Raw genomic sequence first — 21,631 nt, forward strand, 5'->3', positions numbered from 1 at the left:
ATGTATTTGCAAGGAACTGAAAAAAATGGGGTCAGAGTCTCGGCTTATGGCTTTTCAGGGCTACTGAAAAAGCCAGTCTCCTGTTAAGCAGGGCACTGAGGGGCCAGCATAACCCAGATACAGGGAAGCCCTGGATTCTGCAGAGTGCCCTGGGGAGAGCGTTGTACATCCAGGAAAGGCTGCACAAATTGGCTGCTTACACCAAGACAGGTGTCTTGGTTCTTGCTCAGCCAGAGACCATCCATTTCTGCCTCTATTTGGGCCCTCAGCCTGTGAGCAATGCTGGTACAAGGTTTGCACACTACACTCACAGGAGGTCACAGTCCTCCCAGCACCTGGGGATGCAACCATCTCCTGCCAGCTGGTCTGGGCAGTGGGAATACAGCCACGCCTGTTCCAAGCTGGCCTGGGGCTGAGCTGCTTTCCTGCAGCTTCTGTGGGGTTTTTGCACCTTGCACCCCATGTTTCTAGTTTCAGGAGCACTCTGCACAGACTCACTCAGGTTGCAGACATACTGGAACAAGTACATGTCAAAAAAGAAGTGCTTCCTGGGCTGAGCATGCTTTAGAACCCTTGTAGCTGTTTTTGTGAACCGACTGCTATTGGGGCATAGTCAGACCACAATTGGAATAATAAAACTAAGAGGAAGATGCTTGGAGAAGAACTGCAGCAATAATAGGGGTTCAAATTTCTTCCTAGCCTTAAGAAAACCCTGGCAGTGTTCCTATCTTGGAAGTGTTCATTTAGTTTCAGGCACAGACTAAACTGTGCACTTTGAGACTTTGCAAGTATCACAAAAAACCCAAAACCCAAAAAAAAAAAAAACCCACCCAGAGAAAAGGGCTTTACTATGTTAAACAGGTTAATAGCTACCAGTTTGCCTTGCCCCAGGCCAGAAGGCAGCATGAACTCACACTTCTTGTCTACAAACTTCATTTCAAGAATTCAGTGCTCACATAGCCTGAGAGACACTTAAAAGTTCTGCAGGAGCCCTTGATAGACACACGGCCCCTGAAGCACTGAGAATGGTAATTGCTGAAGAGTCCCACTTTGACAGTGGGAGAAATGCCTTGTGCTCACTTGTCAGTGAAATCTTCTTCGGTAAGATTGTAAAGGAAGTCGTCCATGACCTTGTAATCTTCCATGACTTCCTCAATCAGTTGCTGCACAGGGTGAGAGAAAGAGAAAAAAAGTAGACACCTTTAGACCATGCTGATTCCAAGTCTCTGGAGTACACCTCATTTTCATGAGGTGCCTTTGAAGAGCGTTAGTCACACAAGCTTAAAGTGATGTGGGCTGCTTCTGTGCCGTGTGAACAGTGGGAATGGATTTACAACCCCTTGTTCTGTGAATGATCATGCCATCATCACCCTCTGTTCTATGGGAATGAAAAGAAGTGTGACCTAGTGGATAAAGTGCTGGACAGAAATTGAGTGTTTTAGGTTATCCTCCAGGTTCCCTCATTGGCATGGACAAGTCAGCCTTACAGCTTGATGCCTTTGTTCCCCATTTGTTCAGCTGGGAAAAGACTTACACTTCAAATAACTTTGAAATAACTCAGTGCTAAAATGTCCTATTAGAAAAAATATATTAACAGCAATTTGAGCACTGGGTAACAGAAAGATTTTCTTGAAAAGAGGATTAATTTTTAGAAGATAGCCATTCAGTACACAAATGCAGAATGGATCATGAAGGCAGCAAAATGCATACATAAGTATTTTAGGCAAGATTTTTAACTGCTATTTTGTTTTGCAAAGAGATTTAAATTTATGATATGTATATTTAAAAATACAAATCTTAGGAATTATAAAAACACAAAGCCAGAAATCTTGTGGCATTGCACACAAAGACATGCAAGTAAAAAAACTGGAGTTCTGCTTCTGAGACACCACACGTTGCATTGACAAATTTCCTCCTCACCTCCCCTGACGTCCTTGTCCAAATGAGAGCCTAGCCTACCTCCTGCACTGCCAGCTGCTCAGGCACTCCCTTCAGCCAGTCCCGCAGCTCAACCAACTCCTCGATGTTCATTGGTCTCTCATGCATTTTGATGCTGATGGTTTCATATGCCTCACAGATCTGCAGCAGGACAAAGCAAAGACCATCAAAAAGTCACCAATTACTAACAGACAAACTGGGAAACCTGCCCCGATCCACCCACTTCCCATTCTGAAGGTGGACTAAGTGATGAGCACACAGTCCTGTTCTGTTTTTTTCTTTTCCCATCCATCTTATTGGAGTTCAAACAGAATGAGACTGCCAAAAAAAAGAGGAAGAGGAACTGCAGGTATGTAGTGAAAATGATGATAATAACAGACTTAGACAATTAGCTGGCAGAGGCAATTGCCTATATTCCACTTATCCTCAGAGGAAGCAGAAGGACTTTTCAGTTGTCTACTAGACAGATCTTTTCAATCCACCAACATCCTTTTGTAAAATGGCAAGTTCTTGAAGAATTTAATCTCAAGAGCTACAGCTTTCAGGCAAGTAATTTATTAAATATATTTAATTCTTCATTTGGTTGAGTTTGCATATGTCCTTGATAATTTAAATTTTAAATTATCAGTCCAGTGTGATCTTTAAAAATATCCTCATTAATGTGGCCTTCTGGTCATTTCATAAAAACACAGCCACTTCAAAAGTACATTGACAAGACAAGACAGAGATAGATAATACATTGAACCAGTTAACTTACCTTCTGCACCTGTGAATGGAGGGTTTTAGCCAACATGTCCAACATGGCAACAGCAAGTGCTTTGTGTTTATCAGACAAACTATGCCTAATATGTTCTATCCTGACTTGAAAGGGGCCAATGATAATAGAACTAGGTAGAAGGTGGTCCAGAGTCTCCTTTTCAGACAGGTATGTATCTACTATTTTCGTCACCTCCTGAGTAGGTGGAAATTGCTCTTCATATTGTCTGTAAATTAAAACACCAACAAAAAAAAAAAGGCTTTTTAGACCTTAAGAATATTTGAGCATCTAGGCTGTTTGTGTCCAATCAAAGGATCAAGACATTAAATTATTAAGGCATACACTTACACAATAGGTGCAGAGTGGAATAAGAGCACAAATATTTTAGCTGAAGAATAGGAGTAGAAAAAAGTGATGAAAGAATAAATATGGCAAGAAGAGAGGGAGAGACAAAATAAAAGGACTAGTGTAAAAAGGGTAAGATCAGGAGGCTCTTCAGGGGAGGGTAGGCACTCTAGTGTATTCCGGGGAGAGAGAGGAATTTCTCAGATGGGATTTGTAAATTGATCAAGCCGGGATAAAAAATAAGAAAAGGGCTTCATTCCCACTGTTTGGAGAAAATTTAAGACCTAAACAGAAGTCCATTAAAGAAACAGAGGCTAAAGGACAGAATAGGTGCAAAGATTTCTGGCAATGAAAACAATGAGGCTGAAACAAAAGAAAACATTACTTTCTACAGAATGCTATCAGCCTTAGCAGACACTATAGGAAGGAGGTCAGAGTCAAGTATGCTAACTGGATTCTCAAACAGGATGATTCATTTTTAGGGCCATTAATATCTCCAATTACACTGATGAGCATGACAGGAATGTGACTGCTCTCAGAGACAAGAAGAAATTCCCAATGCCACCACCAATGTCCTCTAAAAGCATGGACTGTCACCCATGACTGAAGGCAGCCTCTGACAGGGGCCTGATCTCATATCTGAGGCACGTGGTCTCAGAACAGCCCCACACTCTCACATCAGCACATCCACACAACTGCTTCCACAAAGGCTTGTCATTGGGGTCACAGGGGTTTTGTCAGAAGCCACTTACTTTAGGAAGTACTTGATGTCATTGTTATTTATCTCTAAGAACTTCTCATATTTCTTGCTGTAGGCTTGGAGAGGTATCCAAGTCTTTTGAATGGCAGAGCGCAGAGCCTCACGTAGCTCTTCTACTTTTGGCTCTTGCAAACCCACTGATTCCAGCATGGGGGTGCCTGTGATATCCATATTCTCCAACACGTACTGGAAGAGGAAGGAGAGAGGTCTTTCAGGACAAACAGAGCTAACTGTGCCTCTTCAGGAGAGGGGCAAGGCAATCCCTGGTGGCACCTTTGGGAACTCTTGCAGTCCACAGTCCACATTGTGTCAGGAATTGTTTGATCAGTTTTATGTGCCCTTCTCCCCAAAGAATGAGGATCTAAGGAGACAGGGCTTTCGCAGTAGCAGACAGAAGGATGCATATGCAGAAGAGACTTGCATCAAACAAAACTGGAAACAATGCTATTTCCTTTATGAGTCTGCTTTTACCAGTCACCATGCACTCAGGGCAACCAGAGTGTCAATGTGTTCACAGAACCTGCAGCACCAAAGCAGAAACAACCACCAGACAAAAGAGCTACAAGGCTGGGGACATTGGAGAAACCCTATTAGAATAAAACTGCATTAGCATAGTGCTGCGCCCAGATTAATTTAACTGAATTCCCAAGTAGCCACTTCTGCACCTCCCTCCCTCAGTACAAGCTCAGGGGTGTCTGTGCTGAGCTGCAACGCACTGACACGTGCACAGCTGTATCACTGTTGATGCAGAAGTGCTCACCTGCTCCAGCTGCGGGATACTGTGAGTGGCCAGGATTCCATTGTTGAACAGAGAAATGAGAGATGTCTCAACACTCTCCACAGAGGGGTTGAAGAGGACACCACTGCTGTCTAACTCAATGACTGTTACAAAGAGTGGATTCCTTTGAGGCCTGTGGTGGGAAGAGATAAGAAAGAACAGGGATGCTTTTTGAGAATATGATACACAACTGTATTGCTCTGGTGCTGATACTAAAATGCCTGCTGGACAGGAAAGGAAAGCAGAGAAGAAGAGGACTGTCTCATGCAGATGAAGACATAAAACACTGTGTTCTCAATTTGACAGTAAAGACACTGAGAACTCTTTTTTATCAAAGGTGAAGGAACCATCAATCATGACATATCAGGATCCCCAAAAGTCACAACCTTATCTTGAGAATTGGAGCTGCTTTACAGAAAAACTGCAGGTGTTTTTCAAACTAGCCATTCAGTATCTCCAATATACTCCTAAAATGCACCTTCTGGAAGTTATATTAGTATTTCTAATCTTGCATGTGACCAGCCTGGCTCAGAATTAGCTGAAGTCAGTGTCAAGAGTTCCACTGATTTAAAGGGTAAGACGCCCCATTTGAGTGGCAGAGGGTTTTTTTTCTTTTCTTTTCTTTTCTTCTGGCTTTCCATTTCTAACTTCCTTCTTTAATACCATAAAAAGCAAAAATCCTCAAATCAATATCCAATGGAACAAAATTATAGGCACTGGGATAACCTAAATTTGGTATTCTTTAGAGATCCTAGGCCAGATTCTAATTCTGACATTTCATCTAAGAATGGAATTAAGAACCATGCTCCAGGTATTCTTCCTAGCATCCAGAAAAAAATTAGCAATAACAATTTGCTCCCCCAAGAACACTGGAGGTGGCTGATCTTTAGAACAGTATATCAAAACAGCAGACCTTGTTTCTGATGGGCTGCTCCATATCATTAACTGCAGCTGGAAAGCTGTGCTAACAGAGCAGCCAGCTCTGTGTCCTTCTTCCATACTCCAGTGAACATGTCAGGTGGAGGATTAGGGAAAACTGCCCAGCATAAAGGCCCCACACAGAGCAAAGCTTGCTCACAGAACAGTAGTTAAAAAGACAACAACACAACACTTTTCTGCTCTTTCAATCCCTTATTTTTCTTTCTTTCTTACATGTAGGGACTGTTGGTGATGTCATCCCCCCATTCCATGTCCTTTGAGCAATTCAGGACACTCTGGCAAGCATCCAGCACAAACTGGGTGAAGCTGACGAGCGAGTTCTGGACCAGGTACCGCAGAGAGTCCTGAAGCATGAATCTGATGCGCTCCATCAGCTTACGCAGCTTGGACCTTTGGTAGGCATCCCAGTCACTCTCCTCCAGGTTGAACCATTTGTCTGCATCTTCAAGGCTGCTCTTAATCGCAGTCGTTATGGTAGGGATCCAAGTATCCCTGAGAAACACTTGAACCTAGGGCAAAGTAAAAAGCAAGCTGAGTAATCCTCTGAGGGAAAACAGTATGGCAAGGTGAGCTACTAACTGGGGCTGTTGGACCTTTCTCTGCTGTGAAAGGAAACTGTTCTCTCAGAGCTGTGGTAGCTAAAAGTAGCTCTCAAACCCCCCCTGCCACACATGTGGCATCTGAACCTGGTCATATATCTCCTGCACAGACAAAAGACGTACAAAAAGAAAGCCTGATATTAAAAAGTGGGAGTGCTCTATTCTCTGTTTTACTCACAGTGTTTCCTTTCCTTCCTCTTGTCTATAGAGCAGCATCCCTGGAGCTGCCTGTGTCTGGGTCCCTCACAAAAAGTTGTGTAGACAGTATGATGAGCACGTAAAGGACAGAATGTTGTCTTCTCTTGACAAGTGAGAAGAAAGAGCAGAAGAAGCCAAGGGCAGCAGCAGTTTGCAGTATTTTAATTTATTAAAATGCCACCGAGTGTCACTTCTACTCCATAGGCAGCTTGCTGTTTGTGTGTACTAAAAGAACCTTAGTCACTGAGTGGATGGCAACACTGCCTAGCTGAAACAGCATGGGACTAGGAAGGACCAGCACATTCTCTGCCACTGATTCAGTGTGCAACCCTGTGCAAGTTACTCCATGTGGCCACATCCACATGGAGTGAGGGTGCAATGGGTTGCCCTCAATCTGAGGACATGAAGATCCTCTGGTGGGAATTACCACAGAGCTGCAAATTTTTGTCCTACTTTCTCTATTGGCATTGCAAACAGAGTAATTTAATTAAGTATATAACGAATATAGAGTGTAGAAAAGCATTATTCCCATGAGTGTTTCAGGAGAAATCAAGGATCTTGTGCCTTGCAGCTGGATGGATGGGGAAATGAAGAAAAAGAAATAAAAGGGAAAAAAAAAGAAACTTTTGAGTGCCAACCAGTACTTCTGAGTATAAACAAGGTGGAGGAAAGAGGGGCTGCAGCCCTATATGGGCACCTGTTTAACACATGACTAAGAGCATGGTCAGCATTGGCTGATCCTAACTAGGGCACTTTGACTCTTTCAGCCCATTCTCCCCATATCCCAGTAAATTTGACAAGCACATGCAAATTCCTCCCTGCCCCAAACATGATGTCTCCTTTGACAGCTCATCAGTTCCAAGAAGATGAATCTGCAGCTGCTGCATCTGTCTAATACACACTGACAGCACTGCTGCCTGCTCCATGTGTTCATCCCTCACACCTCTGCTCACCTGAGTGAAGGTCTGAGTCTGGATCTCTTCAAATTCCTCCAGAGAGACAACTTTGGTTATGGTTGTGTTAAACAGAGACAGGACAGCTGCCTTGTGGCACTCATCTTGTACCTGTGGAAGGAGATGGATGACTTCTGGCCTGGTCAGGAGTGAGAGAAGGTTGAATTCTCTCTGTCGTTTATGGAAAGGATAGTCTGGGATAGAGACGAGCCCTAGCACCAAAAAAAAGAAATAATGTCATTGCCTGCAACATCCATTTCAGCTTCTGTTAAAAACAGAGTACAGATCCCTTTGGGAAGCACTTGTGAAAAGGACTCTGCTCTAATGCAGCAGCTTCAGCAGAGGACTGGATGAAGGAGTCTCTGCTCTGCAGCAGAGACCTTCTGCAGCCTCCCATTAGGGGCTGAGGTGCTGTCTTGGTGCCTGACCTTCCCAGGGCTTTGGCTCATGAAGTTTCCATGGGATAGAACATTGGAATTGAAGAAACCTCCCACTGCGGCTCCAAGGCACAGCTGAGTCATCTCATCTGTGAGAGGCCAGTTGTGAGGCAACTCGAGGCCTTCCTGCTTTTGGAAGATTGAGGCGCATAAAATATGCTCACCTCCCCCTCCCTGCCCTCCCATCTTTTACTGGGGCCATTTTCTTCCTGTTTAGGACTCTAAAGGAGCCTGAGCCCTCTTCTACACCTGAGGCATTTCCCAACTGGGCACAGCAAAGAGAAGGCAGTCAGTCCCAGCACAGAGGTAAGATAATCACACTGCCAAACATTTGGTGCCACTAAGGCACCACTTGCCATTAAGTGCCATTAAGTGTTGCCATTAAGGCAACACTTGCAAAGTTACTGCAGCTTAGCTGATGAGTTCTAATGTATTATACTGAGATAACATGAACATGCAAATATACCCTAAAAAAGAGGAGATATAGTCAAAAGTCTCACATAATCTCCTGTTGCTGCCCCTTGTCAGCTCTTATCACTACCATGAACCTGAGAGTTTCTACAGCAAACCAGGAATCCTATTAAAGACAAGAGGTAACCACACTGAATGCAAACTGCTTCACCATGTCCCCTACCTTTCTCTGGTGCTTCTTTCTCCTCTTTGTCTGGAAGGGTAACAAAAGAAAACATCTGGGGTTTGGAAGCGACAACTCTGTCAAAGCTGACCATGTTCATGGTGTGTTTATAGTCTAATTTCACTTCTTTCTCCAGGCTGCTTATTTGGTCTAACATGCTGTTACAAGACACAGAAACACCGAGAACCCATGGTGTTTGAGCACATGTATGTCTGTAGCTTTACTGCAAACTCCACCCCTCTCTCCCTCCCTCCCAGATGTGCTACCCAGAAGCCCACCTCTACCACTCAACACATCAGGAGAATTGTGCAGACAATGAAGCAGCCAGCAAAGGTATCAACTGGACTTTTAATGACAGAGGTAAGCAGGGAGTGAGCACTAGGATTGTAGCCCTTGTAAGTGTCTTTTCAGTTTAAAGCAACATCTCCACTGGGTAGAAACATTACAGATGGAAAGAGAAATAGCCACCAACTAAAGAAAGTAGCTGGCAGTTCTGAAAAAATTGGGCTATCCAAGCTGGCCTCCTATTTGCCTCCTGCTGAATGCCTCTTGTCCATTTCCTCAGCCAGAACACTCACATAAGTGCTGAAACCCTGCTCCATTTGCCTTAGGAAATCATCATCCTTTACCTCAAGCAGGCAGAGTACTTTTCTTTATCCCTATTTTTCTGCTCACAGAGACTAATTACTCTCCTACTTTCCAGTTCAGGCCAGCAGACCATGCAGCTCCTCACACCTTCCTATTTCTGAGCAAGGCAATCAGTCACGGCTGATTCCCAGCAACACCATCAGTGGCTCATGATTCATCAGCCCAGAGACATTAAAATGCCTCCCCAATATGAACTGCATCACAAAGAGATACTCTATTATATTCAGGTGGAGATCTCCTGTTCTATTTGCCTTCCCCTCTGCAGATCTTTTGATTTGTTTTAGCAGCTGTTAATAGGTAGAAGGGTCACCAGCAGACAACAGCCAGGTCTCTGGAGACAATGAGTGATCTGCAGATTAGTACAGCAATGACTGATCTGTTCCTCAAAAGCACAGGGGGACAACAAGGTCAGCCATGCCATTTTTGTCAACCTTCTTGCTGTTGAAGGCCATTTAACTGCAAGTGTAAGCATGGCTTGGTGGGTCTGCATATGGAAACTACTTCTGCTGGGAACACTGACAGAACCACCCATCCTGTACACATGTCCCTGGGGTTGCCATCTGCCTCCTTCTAATGCCACTCTGGGCAACAGAGTGGTGTGCAAAGAATGGAAGGCAGGTGAGATCCATGGTCTGTGAGTTGGCTGCTCAAGTCCTGCCTCCACTGACACTTCTTTTGTAGCCCATCAAGTCCCACAATGTTTATGGACTGAAGGCTGAGGCCCCAGATGTGTACATGGTGCTTTACCTCTTCTCATCCTTCAGTCTGGGAGTGTGTATAGCCAAGCGCTTCACCCTCTGCAGGCTTTTCTCACTGATGGTGTCCAGCCCCTCTGTGGGCATGCAGTCCACGTACAAGTGGTACATGAGCAGCCCCTGCGTCTTCTTGCGCAGGCTGTCGGCGCAGGCCACGCGCTCCGCGAACACCTGGGGATCCTCGGCCAGGAACTGCAGGCAAACTCGTGGCACCCAGTACTGACATGGCAACAACGGAGCTCTTCCTGGGAAATCAAAGTACAGCTTACAAGAGGCTGCAGGGAAAACAAAACTCAGAATGGCCTGCAGTGCTGACAGCAGCTTTTTCATAGACAGGATAATTGGGTTGCTTGTAGGAGATCAAAATGAGGGGCCAAAGCTGAGGACAGCAAGAGATAAGGAGCAGCTCTAAACGTTTCAGGAGAAGGGTACTTCATTTTAATCTGTCCACATTCCCTTTCAAAATGGCATTGACCCAGAAAGCCTAACATTTTCCTTTTCTTGGAGGCAGGAAGGATGGGAGAAGAAATAAAAAGAAAGGTGTCTACAAAGGGAAAACCTCAAATGGGATCAAATTAAGATGTAGAGTTCTCTTCCCTGGAGGTTTTTTCAGACAAGTTAAACTGACACATATCAAGAGAGATAACAGTGAAAGGAATTAAATGACTTCTTGGTGTCCTTCCCATCTCCAGCTAGGACAAACACGGGTAATGAACTGGCTCTTGGACTATATGACAGGTCCCAAAAGACCTTATTTGAAACACACCTTCTGGAGTTACTCCTCCATTGAGGATTGGTCTCCCTTCTTCATCACGCACCAGACCTTTCTCATCTGTTTTATGGACCAAGTAGAGGTCTGTCTCCTTGTCATAATCCAGAACACCAACAGCAATCCACTTGTAGATCAGCTCCTGGCTTTTGGGGTCCTCTGAGAGAGCCAAGGATTAAAACAGGGTTAGTCCATTCTCTCGGAGGCTACAGCAAATGGGGCTTTCCTGATCCAAGTGGTGATGCCACAGTCAAAGCCATTTGCTCATTTGAATCTCAGTCAATCTCACAGAGTTTCTGCTGTGATCAATTAAATAATGAACTTAGGTCTTACAGCTTAGAATTTTCAACGTTTTGCACACACCAGACAGATATGTATTTATATTGATATCAGTATGGACACAGATCAGGACAGCATTATGCTGTCCATTCAACATGAGGGGTGATTAGGTGTGGTATTCCCCAAGACGGCTGCAGGCAGAAATCAGCCATCACGTGCTGGCTGCCCAAATACACAGAGCTTATGTTTTATGCTTCAGTTTTGCAGACAGTCAGGCCTCTGGAGGCTGCTCCAGAGCTGCACATGCCCATTTCCATGCTTTAAAGCTACTGAAAATGTGTTAATGTGAGCTGTAGCCAGAGCTGGACATCAGTACAACTGTACCTAGTAATGCCTTCTCGTTGAGAAGGCTCCAAATGATTGGAAAACAATGTCCACGTCACTTAATTTGGCCCAGGTTTACTATTTGTATGTTCACTGTAGTCTGAACTCATCCTTCTGATCCTGCAGTTGCAGAGAAATACAGGCAGAACATACCATGTGCAAGTTACCTAACTCTATGAAGACAGCTATGCATCAATGAAGAGAAATTTTGTCTGTGCTGATGAAAAGCCAAAAGGCAAAGGCAACTTCTAAAAATGTGGAAATGGTCTAGGGCAGGACTGGCAGTCAGTGAGAACTCTGGTCTCTTGCTCTGACTGCCTGAGCCTGGCCAGAATGAGATACAGTTTTTCAGAGCTACACTCATCAGAATCTACATGTTCCCTTCTGCTGAAAGGGCTTGTACCCATTAGTGTTGTCCTGCTTGAGCAGGAACTGATTCAAGTTTTACCATGTCCAAGTACATCATCTGTAGGTAAAAGTGCTTTTCCAGGCACTGGCTTTCTGTCAGAAGATCCTGGCTCTAGACCTAGTGAGATCCACTCTTCTGGAGTTCGACAGTCAAATTCATCATTGTCAAATACCTAAAAAGCAAGGACGTGAGTAAAATAAAGGTTTACTTCAGAAAGAAGAAAACACCCAATAAAAAATTTCATGAGAGGAAAACATTAACATGCAGTTCCTAAATGGGCTACAAAATATGGAAGTCAGCCTAGGTGCAAAAGCTGTTCTGATATTTGGTTGACAATTTTCTCCCAAACAGCAGTATTTGTACCTCCAGCCCTTTGCTAGGGAGAACAGACCAACACCTGGAGAGGTTTCCTGCAGCAATACTGCTGACTACTGCATTCAGAAGGAAACATAAGACACCTTTCCTTTGGAAAGGCCAGCGAGAAGCACTCTCAAGGATTATTTGTTCTGACAGAAGTTGTGGGCACCCTGCAGAAGATGCTCAGCATCTTGTAGAGACCCTTCAGTGCCCAAGCCAGCTCCAAAGCATTTCCTTGTGTTGCTGCTTGTTGTGTCAATAGTGGCTAAATGTTCTCAGAAACCTCCTATGGTATAAGCAATGAGACAGATCACAAGTACCAAACGTGCTCTCTTACCTTTAATGGGAGGTAGATGGGAAACACAGAATCTTTTGTCTCCTCAATAGATGGCATATTGTCAGGGTCATAGTGCCTTGGCATCAGCTGATTGGAGTCTATCCCCTTGCTGGCCAGGAGTTCAGCAATATCAAAGGTGAGATACATCCGTCTCTTCCTGGTTTACATCAGAAGAGAAAATAACCACTTAATGTGCCTATAAGCATTCCCATGCCTACAGCTCCACTTTTTCACTGTGCGCCCCTATCAGTAAAAACATTTTTAGTATACATTGCATCAGCGTCTATTTCTTCATTTATAGCACAAAATAATTCAGTGAAAGTGACCTAGAACAATCAGTTACTCCAATTTATAAATTATATACTGTACTACACTACTAATACATTATAGAGCATACACAACCCCAGAAATTAAAAAGAGAATGACAAAAAGATTATATAAATACTATTAAGAAAAGGTTTTCTTCCCACATCCCAGTGAATTGTCTTTTGCACCCTCTGCAATTCATGCATGCCCCACTTTGGAGACTACTGCCTTACAGGATAAGGATTTTTGACATGTTATGTGTTGAAAGCAAAAGTCAACACCCTAATCTGCTGTGTCCCTTCCACAATGGTGCCTCTAGCCACCTTCTGGTTACTTACCTCTCTACTTCAACCTTCCGAGGGTTTTGCCCTGGAACGCGTTTGAAAGGCATCTGCACTTTGGGCCTAAATGATTGTTCAGGGAAATCTGACTCAGCGAGGATCTCAGTGGATGGTCCAACCACTTGCTTCTCCATGAGACCTTTTAAGTTCCCAGGCATCCTGAACTTTGTAACTAAGAAACAAAGAGAAACACATCTGAAACCACAAGGCATCACCTTACATTCACACAGAGAGGAGGACTCTGCTGTCTACTGGGCTGTCTGCAGAATTCACTAGATTTGTAAGAGAGATCAAGCAGACATCAAATTAGAAACAGAAAGAAAGACCTTTTTTTCCTGCTACAGTATGTGATTATGGTTTTCCAGTATCAAAATAATGGCATAGAAGAAAACTCCACTGGGAATTACTGTCATGCAGATTTTTGGAAGCCAATGCACTGACCTGGTTCTAAGGAGCTCTGTTTTATTCCTAGCTTTGCTATAGACTCTCTATGTGATAGTGGGCAATTACTGTCTCCAGTGCACAGCTTCCATCACCCTCAGAAAGGGATGGGATCCCCTGCCTCTCTGTGGGGCCCTGAGACCAAGAGTCAGTCATAGCTGGCAGGAATTTGGTCAAGGTAGTGATAAATGGTTTATGAATATTACAGGGGAAAAGAAGATGCACAGGTCATCTTTGTCTTCTGAAGTGCCTATTCACACCTTGGGACAAACCTCTCTCTTCTCAGCTTTTTCTCAATCAAACCACCCACTCACATCAGCAATGGTGTGAGAAAAAACTTGAGTTAAGCAGCCAACAATCTCACCATTTGGCCAAACGCTTTCAACAAAAATTTGGACTAAGCAAAAAGTATACATTTCCAAGAACTGGCAGAAATTAAACCATGTCATTTACCCCATAAATAAACCAAACTGTTTATATTGCTAAACAAGTTGCAAATAATAGAACAGCAGCAAACTGGGAATTTGAAGCTTAACCTAAATTAAGTAATTGCATGCAAGCTTTAAAAAGCACTATTCCCTAGACAGAGCTAAGCATTGAACTAAAAATAGATTTTAGTGGAGTGAGAGAGATTTTCCTTTGATGAACTTTCACACTCTATCAAGGAGAAACTTAATGTTCTGGTTTGGAATTGGGTATTTTGAATGTCAAGCTTTGAACCCAACTGTTCATCGTGTTGCATATGCTTCTGGAGTCATGGATGTGACCCTTGATTTCAAAGCAATTGTGCACAGCAGCCAATAATGTTAAAGCCAGACATGTTTCAGGATGGTTAATTACAGGAAGGGTCCTCTAAGAGGTCATTCCCTTGTCCTTCTAAAATGGCCCCTCACTCAAGCCTTGTAGCTGTATGTTGTCTGCTTAGAGACTAAAGGAAATAGCTACTAACTGGCTCCTCTCTCTCTCTACCCCTTCCTCAGGAAGGGCAGCTAGGCTGGCATCAATGTGCTTTTTAACACTTGCATGGTCCATAACATAATATTGAGGAATCTCTAAAATGCAGCTCTTTAGCCTTGTGTGCATCTCTTGCTTGGGGTCTTCACAGAATGGCCCTGATTTGTATTTGTTGTCAAGGAGCACAGCTGTTCTAATTTAGTCACTTTATTGTTGCCAAATCTGTGGCACCATCCATTATGGCACTTTGTGCACTATCAACTATTTATGTCAATACTTAGTGTTTCATTTGCATTTACATTTCCAACCTGATGGCTTCTTCCCCCTTGAAGAAGCAGCAGATCATAAATAGACTTCTGTCTCCACTTGTTAAAGATGAGTCTAGCTTGTCAAGATTCACTTGAGGAAGCAGTCATTTGTCCTCACTCATGAAAATAAATGTCACATCTAAGCACAGGAGGGTGGTATATACAGTTCCCATCTTTCTCTAAAATCCTCTCACACACACACATTCTTCCCACCCACTGCCAGTCTATGATCCATATCCCCAGGAGTGCTCTAGGGGCCAGGAGAGTGCTGGCAAATCTTCAACCATTCTCTGTTCCTATATTTGAGCATCCATGACACAAGTTTTTGTAAGCAGGTGGCACCAGCAGCTCTGTACACACAGACAACCCTTGCATCTAGGGAGAACAATCTGCTCTGGGGTGCAGCTGGGTGCAGAATAAATAAATGAGGGAAGGCCATGATTTTGGCTATACCTAAATCCCAAATACAGCTTTCACAGGCAGGTCCCATTTTGGGGGTTGTCATGTGCAGGGCCAGGAGTTTAACTTGATGATCCTTGTGGGTCCCTTCTAACTCAGGATACTCTATGATTTTCACAGGAAAGGGACACTGCTGGCTCCATGCACAGTAAGAACACATGCAAATTAAGTGTTCTCCTGGCAGCAGGACCAGAACTCCCACAGGCACCAGCACAGTCCACCCTGAACCCTGGGGGAAGAGGATCTATCCAGGAGAAAAGGAAGCAGGGTTTTACCACCCACTCAGATCACTTTGCTGCACCTCTAAATGACATTCACTTTTCATGGGATATTTAAGCAGCTCAGCACCATTCCTGAGCACTGAAAATGAAAGCAGAGCACAAACCCAGAGGCAGCAGCCTAATTTCCAGCATGCCCACTATAGGCAACCTTAACAGTTATGGCCCAGTTTCCTGCCCCACCACATTCCCTCTCAGTGTATTTACCTTTAGGGGTGTGCTGCTCCTGGCCTGCCTGGTTCACCAAAGACTGGGACACGTGGGGGCCAGCAGAAGCACCCTGGAATGTGAGGGAAGTGTCAGAGAACAGTGGTGGCATAGTGTGAGTAGGGATCATGGAGGTACAAAGTGGGACTGTAAGACTGACTTTACCAGATCTTTAGGGACAACTGAGACTGTGAGTAATGGTCAGAAAAGGCTCAGAGACACAAATACCTGAAAAGTTCAGCCCAGTGCACAGGGGCAGAGGATCTCCCAGCAGCATTTGGCCTGATATCAGCTTAGGATGTTGGAGGCTGATTAGGCAGCCAGTCATTAGGGTTTTACTACCATATATCACCAGAACCACAAGCGTGTCCTGCCATACTGCCATCCCAAACCCAGGCAATTGTGACAGTGCTGTCACTGTCACTGGCTACAGAGAAAGGCAGCACAACTCCGACCAGGATAAGCCTCATGGCTTCATTTTATAAAGATCAAGGTCTTGCACAAAGGCCTCTGAGCAAAGGAAGGTCTAGGACCTGGGGTGAAGCCTGTATATCTATATGTCTACACCAGCTATACCATCAGTCTTTTACTTTCAGGACAGTGCTGGAGGAAGGACTGCTCTTCGCACTTACCCTCAAGCTACTGGAGGTTCCTGGAGTAGGGACATCAGCAGAAGCCTCACTGCTGGTACTAGGACGGCTCCTACTCACAAATTTCCTCAAATCCTTCCTTGCTTTCTCCATCTTCTCAGGAGAACAACACTGTGACGTAACCCTGGGCTTCCTGTGAGTGGAAAGACATTTTGCCTGTCACACACTGCATCTTTGGCACTCCTCCACACCCTCCCACAGTGCTGGATAGCCTTGACTTGCTACAATGAGTGGGTAACACGGAAAGTTCGATCCCCTGACTCAATACCAACCGCTGCCTTCATGACCTGGGGGCCATCAGACTCATGTGGCTGCCTCAATGGCTCACTAACCCTGGAGAAAGAGATTGCTTTATTATTCCAGATGGGTTTTGGAGCGGGAAAACCAGCAGTATACACATGAAAAGCTGCTTTCCTTAAGCTGCAGTGGCTTCCTGGATCTGTGGCAGCATTCAAAAGGCTGCCAGGAGAATTTGAGTAAACTGGGACTACAAGAGAAGTACTACCTTTGCTGCACCCAAATCCCTTAAAAACCTAGTCACACTTGACTCCAATGGAAGTAGGCTACAGCCTAGGATACCAACACAGCTACTCCCAAGTCTAAGTCTGCCTCTTTCATTTAAATAATTAATGACAGATGTTTAAGCATCACCTAACACATATTAAAATATTGCCAGAAGCTCCCATCTTTCTCCTCCTGCAGGGGACATTTTTGCTCAGAAATTACAAATAATTTCTGCTCTTCCACCTTGGGAGACACAAGTCCAGGCAAATATCACAGCTGTACAACTTTATTTTATAAAAACCTTTGTGCACTGAGAGATACCAATTAAGAATAGCTCTCAGACTTCTGGCATGAGGATAATGCAACCCTTGGTTTCAGGCTTGTCTAAACACAGAGATGACTATTGTAACTAATTAGAACAGCTAAAGTGACACAAACCCCTCCAGCCTGCACATGCATGCACTGATATAACGATGTACACATACCTGTGTAGCTTATTCCTATAAATTATGAGTCAAAGTTCTCCATGGTGTCTCTCAAAGGTACTCCAAGGCCAATAGAGCTTACTGATAAATTCATGCTCAGGGCTAGACCCAGACTCCTCTTCTAGCCCAACCTGGCTAGTGGTTTGTCTCCTGCACCCTTGCTAGGATCTTTCTTACTTCTGGTAGCCAGGCCTCTGCTCTTCCAGCTTTCCACAGCAAAGTTCTGGAAAGACCTTGTCTGGTCTTGAAGGCCACAGCTGGCACAGTACTTGTACATCCTGACCTAGAGACAACAGCACTGGATCCCTTCCTGCCATGGCCTCTCTGCTCTGCTCTTGAATGGAGAGAAAACTCTGCTCACTCTATACTCTTGATGAGAGAGGGCAATCTTTTCAAAATTTCACCTTGCTGCCTGTCTGTGAGAATGAATCGGGTACAGCAGAGAAAGCATTACATGCACGCCGGAGATAAGAGGGAATAACTGTGCGGGTTTATTACTGCAGGTTCAAGCCAGTGCACAATTTTGAGAGGTTGAATCAAAAAAGAAATCAGATAATAAATCAAGGTTACCATGATGCGAATCTTTTAAGTGAAATGGAGTAAACGAACAGATTGGAAAGACCTGGGAGATGAGATCAATAATACCCCCTCCCCTCCTTCAAGCTAGAAAATCTCCAATCTCTCTCCTCTCAGCTTTGCTTTGGCATGGCAACTGGAACCTCACACCCTGAAGAATGAATTTTCCATGGAGGATTTTGTTTTTATTAGCTATTTTATGCTCTGGCCATATCTATTTTAGCAGCCCAGCAGGACTGATTGGAATCGGCCAAGATCCAAGGATTCCTGATGAATCACTGCTGGACTCTTTCGTGCCTGCTGCATTGGCTCAGAGAACAGCAGCAAGGCGGAACAAGCCTGTGGTGCCTCTCCTGATGTGTCACCTGAGCATCCTCTCCTTGGGAGCAGGGCCACCGTGCCCACATGACTTGCTGTACTTTTGCCTCTTACCACCAGAATCCTAAAATCATCCAATTAAAGAAGCCAGTTCCAGGACACAAGGTTCATCTGAACCTTTAGTAGGGGTGAGTGACTGAACCCATTCCCAATTTAGCAGGACTGGCAATCTCTGCTCGAACCAAAATAATGTGGCTGTTGCCCATGATGGACAAGTTTCCATGACTGGGGAAAAATGTACCAAAACAACCCACAGCAAGCCTAATTCTTTGCTACTTTGCTCACTGTGTACTCACTCACACCTCAATAAAGTCCGTCCTGAGCACTTATGTCAAAATAAAACAAACCTCTACTCCAGAGCTGTCCAGATGAGAAACATCCATCATGCTCTCCCATCTGCACAGAGGGAAGGTCCTTGTGTTTGCAATTCCAAAGAAATCTGACACACCACTTAAAATAAGAACAAAACCAGGCATCCAAAGTTTTCCCAGCAATTCCCCAAACAAATCAGTAAAATAGCTTGTCTGAGAGCACTAAAGCTGATGTGGATATGGGAGAACTGCTAAGCACAAAGGGAGTCCTACTCTCCTGCCACCCCAGTTGCTGGGATGTGTCTGGGTTTTCCAACAAGGAGGTCCTCAGAGCAAGGTGGGAAGCTCGCTTCAGTGCTAGCCTCCAGCTAGGTGGTTTGGCTGGTCCCATCCACCTCTCAGGAATGGTCTCCAGACTGGTTTCAAAGATGAGAAGAGACCCTCTCTCTTTTACTCAGCCTAACTGCTGAGCCAAGAAGTTTACTCCAGAGCAGTTCCCTCTTTCCAAGCTTTGAACAACAACTGCCTTGAAAGAATGTGCAGCATGCAAACCTAGGGCTATCCTCCTCTCCCTCCATCCAGGGGTGACCCCAGACCCTCATCCCTGAGCAGCAGAGTTTGGCATGGATTGCCAGGGTGAGAACACCTTCCATCCTGCAGCGAGTACACAACGGCAGTTCAAGTTTTCAGCCAGCTCTGCTACAGCAATTGCTGATGGTACCACGTAGCTTGCGCTCAAGGATTCCTTGGTTGAGCGAGGGATCCTGAAGAAGAGCAGTGAAACTGCCCAGTGCCCTCTCACACCCCAGCTGGGGGCAGAGGCTGGATACCTGCCACGTTCACAACCTTCAGTCCTTTCCTACTTAGAGCACTTGCCTCAGGACTGAGGCTCTCCTTTGACAAGGAGGGGCACAAAGGTGGAGGAAATAGGAGTCTACCTCATTGCAAGCAGGTGAGATGTCTTCTTGAAAGCAGCTTCTCTGCCCTCCTCAGTAACCCTTCTCCCCACCTGGCACACCTGGGAGCATCTCCCTGTTCTTTGCTGGCAAACATCAGGCTGGCACCAAGATGTCCCAGCTTTAGCTATAAAATCTTTTCCTGACTGCTGTGACACCTATCTCTGTTTAATTTAGTCATGCTCCCTCACACCTGAAAAGCATGTTTCCTAGATATACCAGGTATGATGTATTATGCTAAATTGAACTATTTAAAGTGAGAGCATATTCTTATGGCACTGCTGACACAACATTAGTTATAGCGTCTGTGTGTCATTGTGGCAAAACTATAATTACAATTTCTCGGTAAATCCAGGCTTTACACATCCAAGAGTCAAACTCCCACATGTCTTGCTCAACGTCTGGTATGAGCTTTTTGATCTGTTGCCTCTACTTCAATTCTTTGATCCAAAGCTTTGACAAGATGGGACTCTTTTCTTTCAGATAAGGTTTAAAATAGCTAAAAATTGCAACAGAACTAGAGAATAGTACTTTAAATATCATCTAACCCCTAAGCAAAACCACAGAGTGAAATCTAGTATTTATCTAAAATCTATTTATCTGTGCATAGCCAGAATCCCAGCTACTAGACCATCTGGACACCAGCATGCAGAAGTTCCTTCTTCCTATAATTTAAGCCCTACAATATGAGCTCAGACAAGGTGATGCGCTCTCAACAAACTGCTTTAAACATTATCCCGTACTTCAAAACCCTTCTACTTTAAAAAGCGAGTTGAAAGTAATTTCGAGTTTTATAGCAGCCCATTCCCTCCAACAATTTGCAGAGTTTTAAAATTGATTTTCCTCTGGGTTTTTAAAGGCATTCTTTTCTCCACGGGAAAGCAGCACGCCAGCACAGCCACGCCGGGAGCAGCGCAGGCGGGGGCGGCCGGTGCTGCTCGTGACACGGGCTCAGCGGCCGGCGGGTGCCCAGGACCTTCACACGGCCACCCCACAAACAGCGTTTGTGTCACCGACCAAGCGCAACGCGGGTGAAACGGACGCTGCCCTACGTTTCATTTCTGAAAGACCCCGGGACGCGGCAGGAGCAGCCCGGGGGCTGTTAACGTGTGGGGATGGGGCAGCGCCAGGAGCTGCTCCCAGCGCCCACCCTGGGCACCGGCCGCTGGACACCGCGCTCCCGGCGCTCCGAGCCGTCCCGGCCCTGCCGCACCATGAGGGGACTCCCTCATGGTTCACACCTGCGCGCCCGCCCGGCCCAGCCCCGCGGCCCTCCCCGCAGCCCGCAGCCCCAGCGCCGCTGCCTGCGGGCGGTACGCACCGACCGACCCGACCCGAGTCCGCCCCGACCGACCCGACCCGAGTCCGCCCCGAGTCCGCCCCGCGCCGCACGCGTTGCCACGGGAGCAGGGGCGGGCAGAAGGCTGCGGGCCGAGACGGCCGCTCCCCCCCGCGCGGGCCGTTGGGCCGGTCCGGAGGAGGCGCGGGGCAGCGCGGGCCCGAGCTGCGGGCCACGCCACACCCGAGCCGCGGGGGAGCGCTCCCCTGGGGAAGCGGCGTCTGCCCCGAGCTGCAGCTGCCAGCGCGGGGCTGAGCAGAGCCCCCGGTGCCACCCCAGAGCCACCGCAAAGCTCCCGGTGCCGCTTCAGCTGCCGCCGCTCGGACAGCGCAGAGCCCCCCGAGCAGCCTAAGGGCCACCGCTACGGAGTTACCGCTGGCGTCTCTGAGTTGCCACCACGGGGACACCACAGAGCCGCCGCTGCCACTTCAGAGTCACCACTGGGCCACCACACTAGGGCCAACGCGGAGCTGCCACCAGAGGCTACGGCTGTGGAGCAGCGCCACCGAGCCACCACCAGCCTGTGGCTTCCAGGCAGGGCTGCCAGCCCCAGGGCGCTCGGCATGCCAGCGAGGAGCCACCGAGTGCCGCTGGGGACAGCCCCCATTCACCATGCGAGGAGGGCAGTGTCACCTCCCACACCAGCTGGCTGCCAGCCCTGCCGGCCACTGACAAGGAAGGTCCAGCAGATCCTTCCTCCATCCCATCTCCAAAACGAGTGGAGGCAGGCAGAGTGCTGATGTAGAGAGCTGCACCTTGGCTTGTCTTAATCAACCTTGTGTACCCATGGAAGTCTTGAGCTAAAAGATCATGTTGGGTGAGGATGGGGGACTACTGGGCCTGGAGAACATGTTATCCCTAC

At 46.1% G+C, this 21,631-nt stretch overlaps 1 protein-coding gene across 4 annotated transcripts in view; it reads right to left on the minus strand.

Annotated features, from left to right (window-relative positions):
- Positions 1 to 21,285, minus strand: part of DNAH1 (dynein axonemal heavy chain 1) — a 72,279-nt gene extending 50,994 nt beyond the window's left edge. The window contains exons 1-16 of one of the 4 annotated variants that reach the window (XM_085590626.1): positions 21,143 to 21,285; positions 16,203 to 16,353; positions 15,571 to 15,643; positions 12,921 to 13,095; positions 12,277 to 12,433; positions 11,622 to 11,754; positions 10,508 to 10,669; positions 9,734 to 9,986; positions 8,339 to 8,496; positions 7,268 to 7,479; positions 5,731 to 6,026; positions 4,561 to 4,711; positions 3,793 to 3,986; positions 2,696 to 2,921; positions 1,960 to 2,079; positions 1,081 to 1,163 (exon numbers count right to left, since the gene is read on the minus strand). In XM_085590626.1, the coding sequence (XP_085446752.1) occupies positions 1,081 to 1,163; positions 1,960 to 2,079; positions 2,696 to 2,921; positions 3,793 to 3,986; positions 4,561 to 4,711; positions 5,731 to 6,026; positions 7,268 to 7,479; positions 8,339 to 8,496; positions 9,734 to 9,986; positions 10,508 to 10,669; positions 11,622 to 11,754; positions 12,277 to 12,433; positions 12,921 to 13,095; positions 15,571 to 15,643; positions 16,203 to 16,313 (2,504 nt within the window). In that variant the 5' untranslated portion in view covers positions 16,314 to 16,353; positions 21,143 to 21,285. Of the gene's footprint in view, positions 1 to 1,080; positions 1,164 to 1,959; positions 2,080 to 2,695; positions 2,922 to 3,792; positions 3,987 to 4,560; positions 4,712 to 5,730; positions 6,027 to 7,267; positions 7,480 to 8,338; positions 8,497 to 9,733; positions 9,987 to 10,507; positions 10,670 to 11,621; positions 11,755 to 12,276; positions 12,434 to 12,920; positions 13,096 to 15,570; positions 15,644 to 16,202; positions 16,354 to 20,751; positions 20,923 to 21,142 lie in introns of those variants that run through there. The other 3 variants (XM_085590625.1, XM_085590624.1, XM_085590627.1) reach the window with 3 other exon arrangements.
- Between the last annotated feature and the right edge of the window lie 346 nt (positions 21,286 to 21,631).

The sequence above is a fragment of the Lonchura striata genome, chromosome 12, assembly GCF_050655825.1.
Source record: "Lonchura striata isolate lonStrDom1 chromosome 12, ASM5065582v1, whole genome shotgun sequence".
NCBI lineage: Eukaryota > Metazoa > Chordata > Aves > Passeriformes > Estrildidae > Lonchura > Lonchura striata.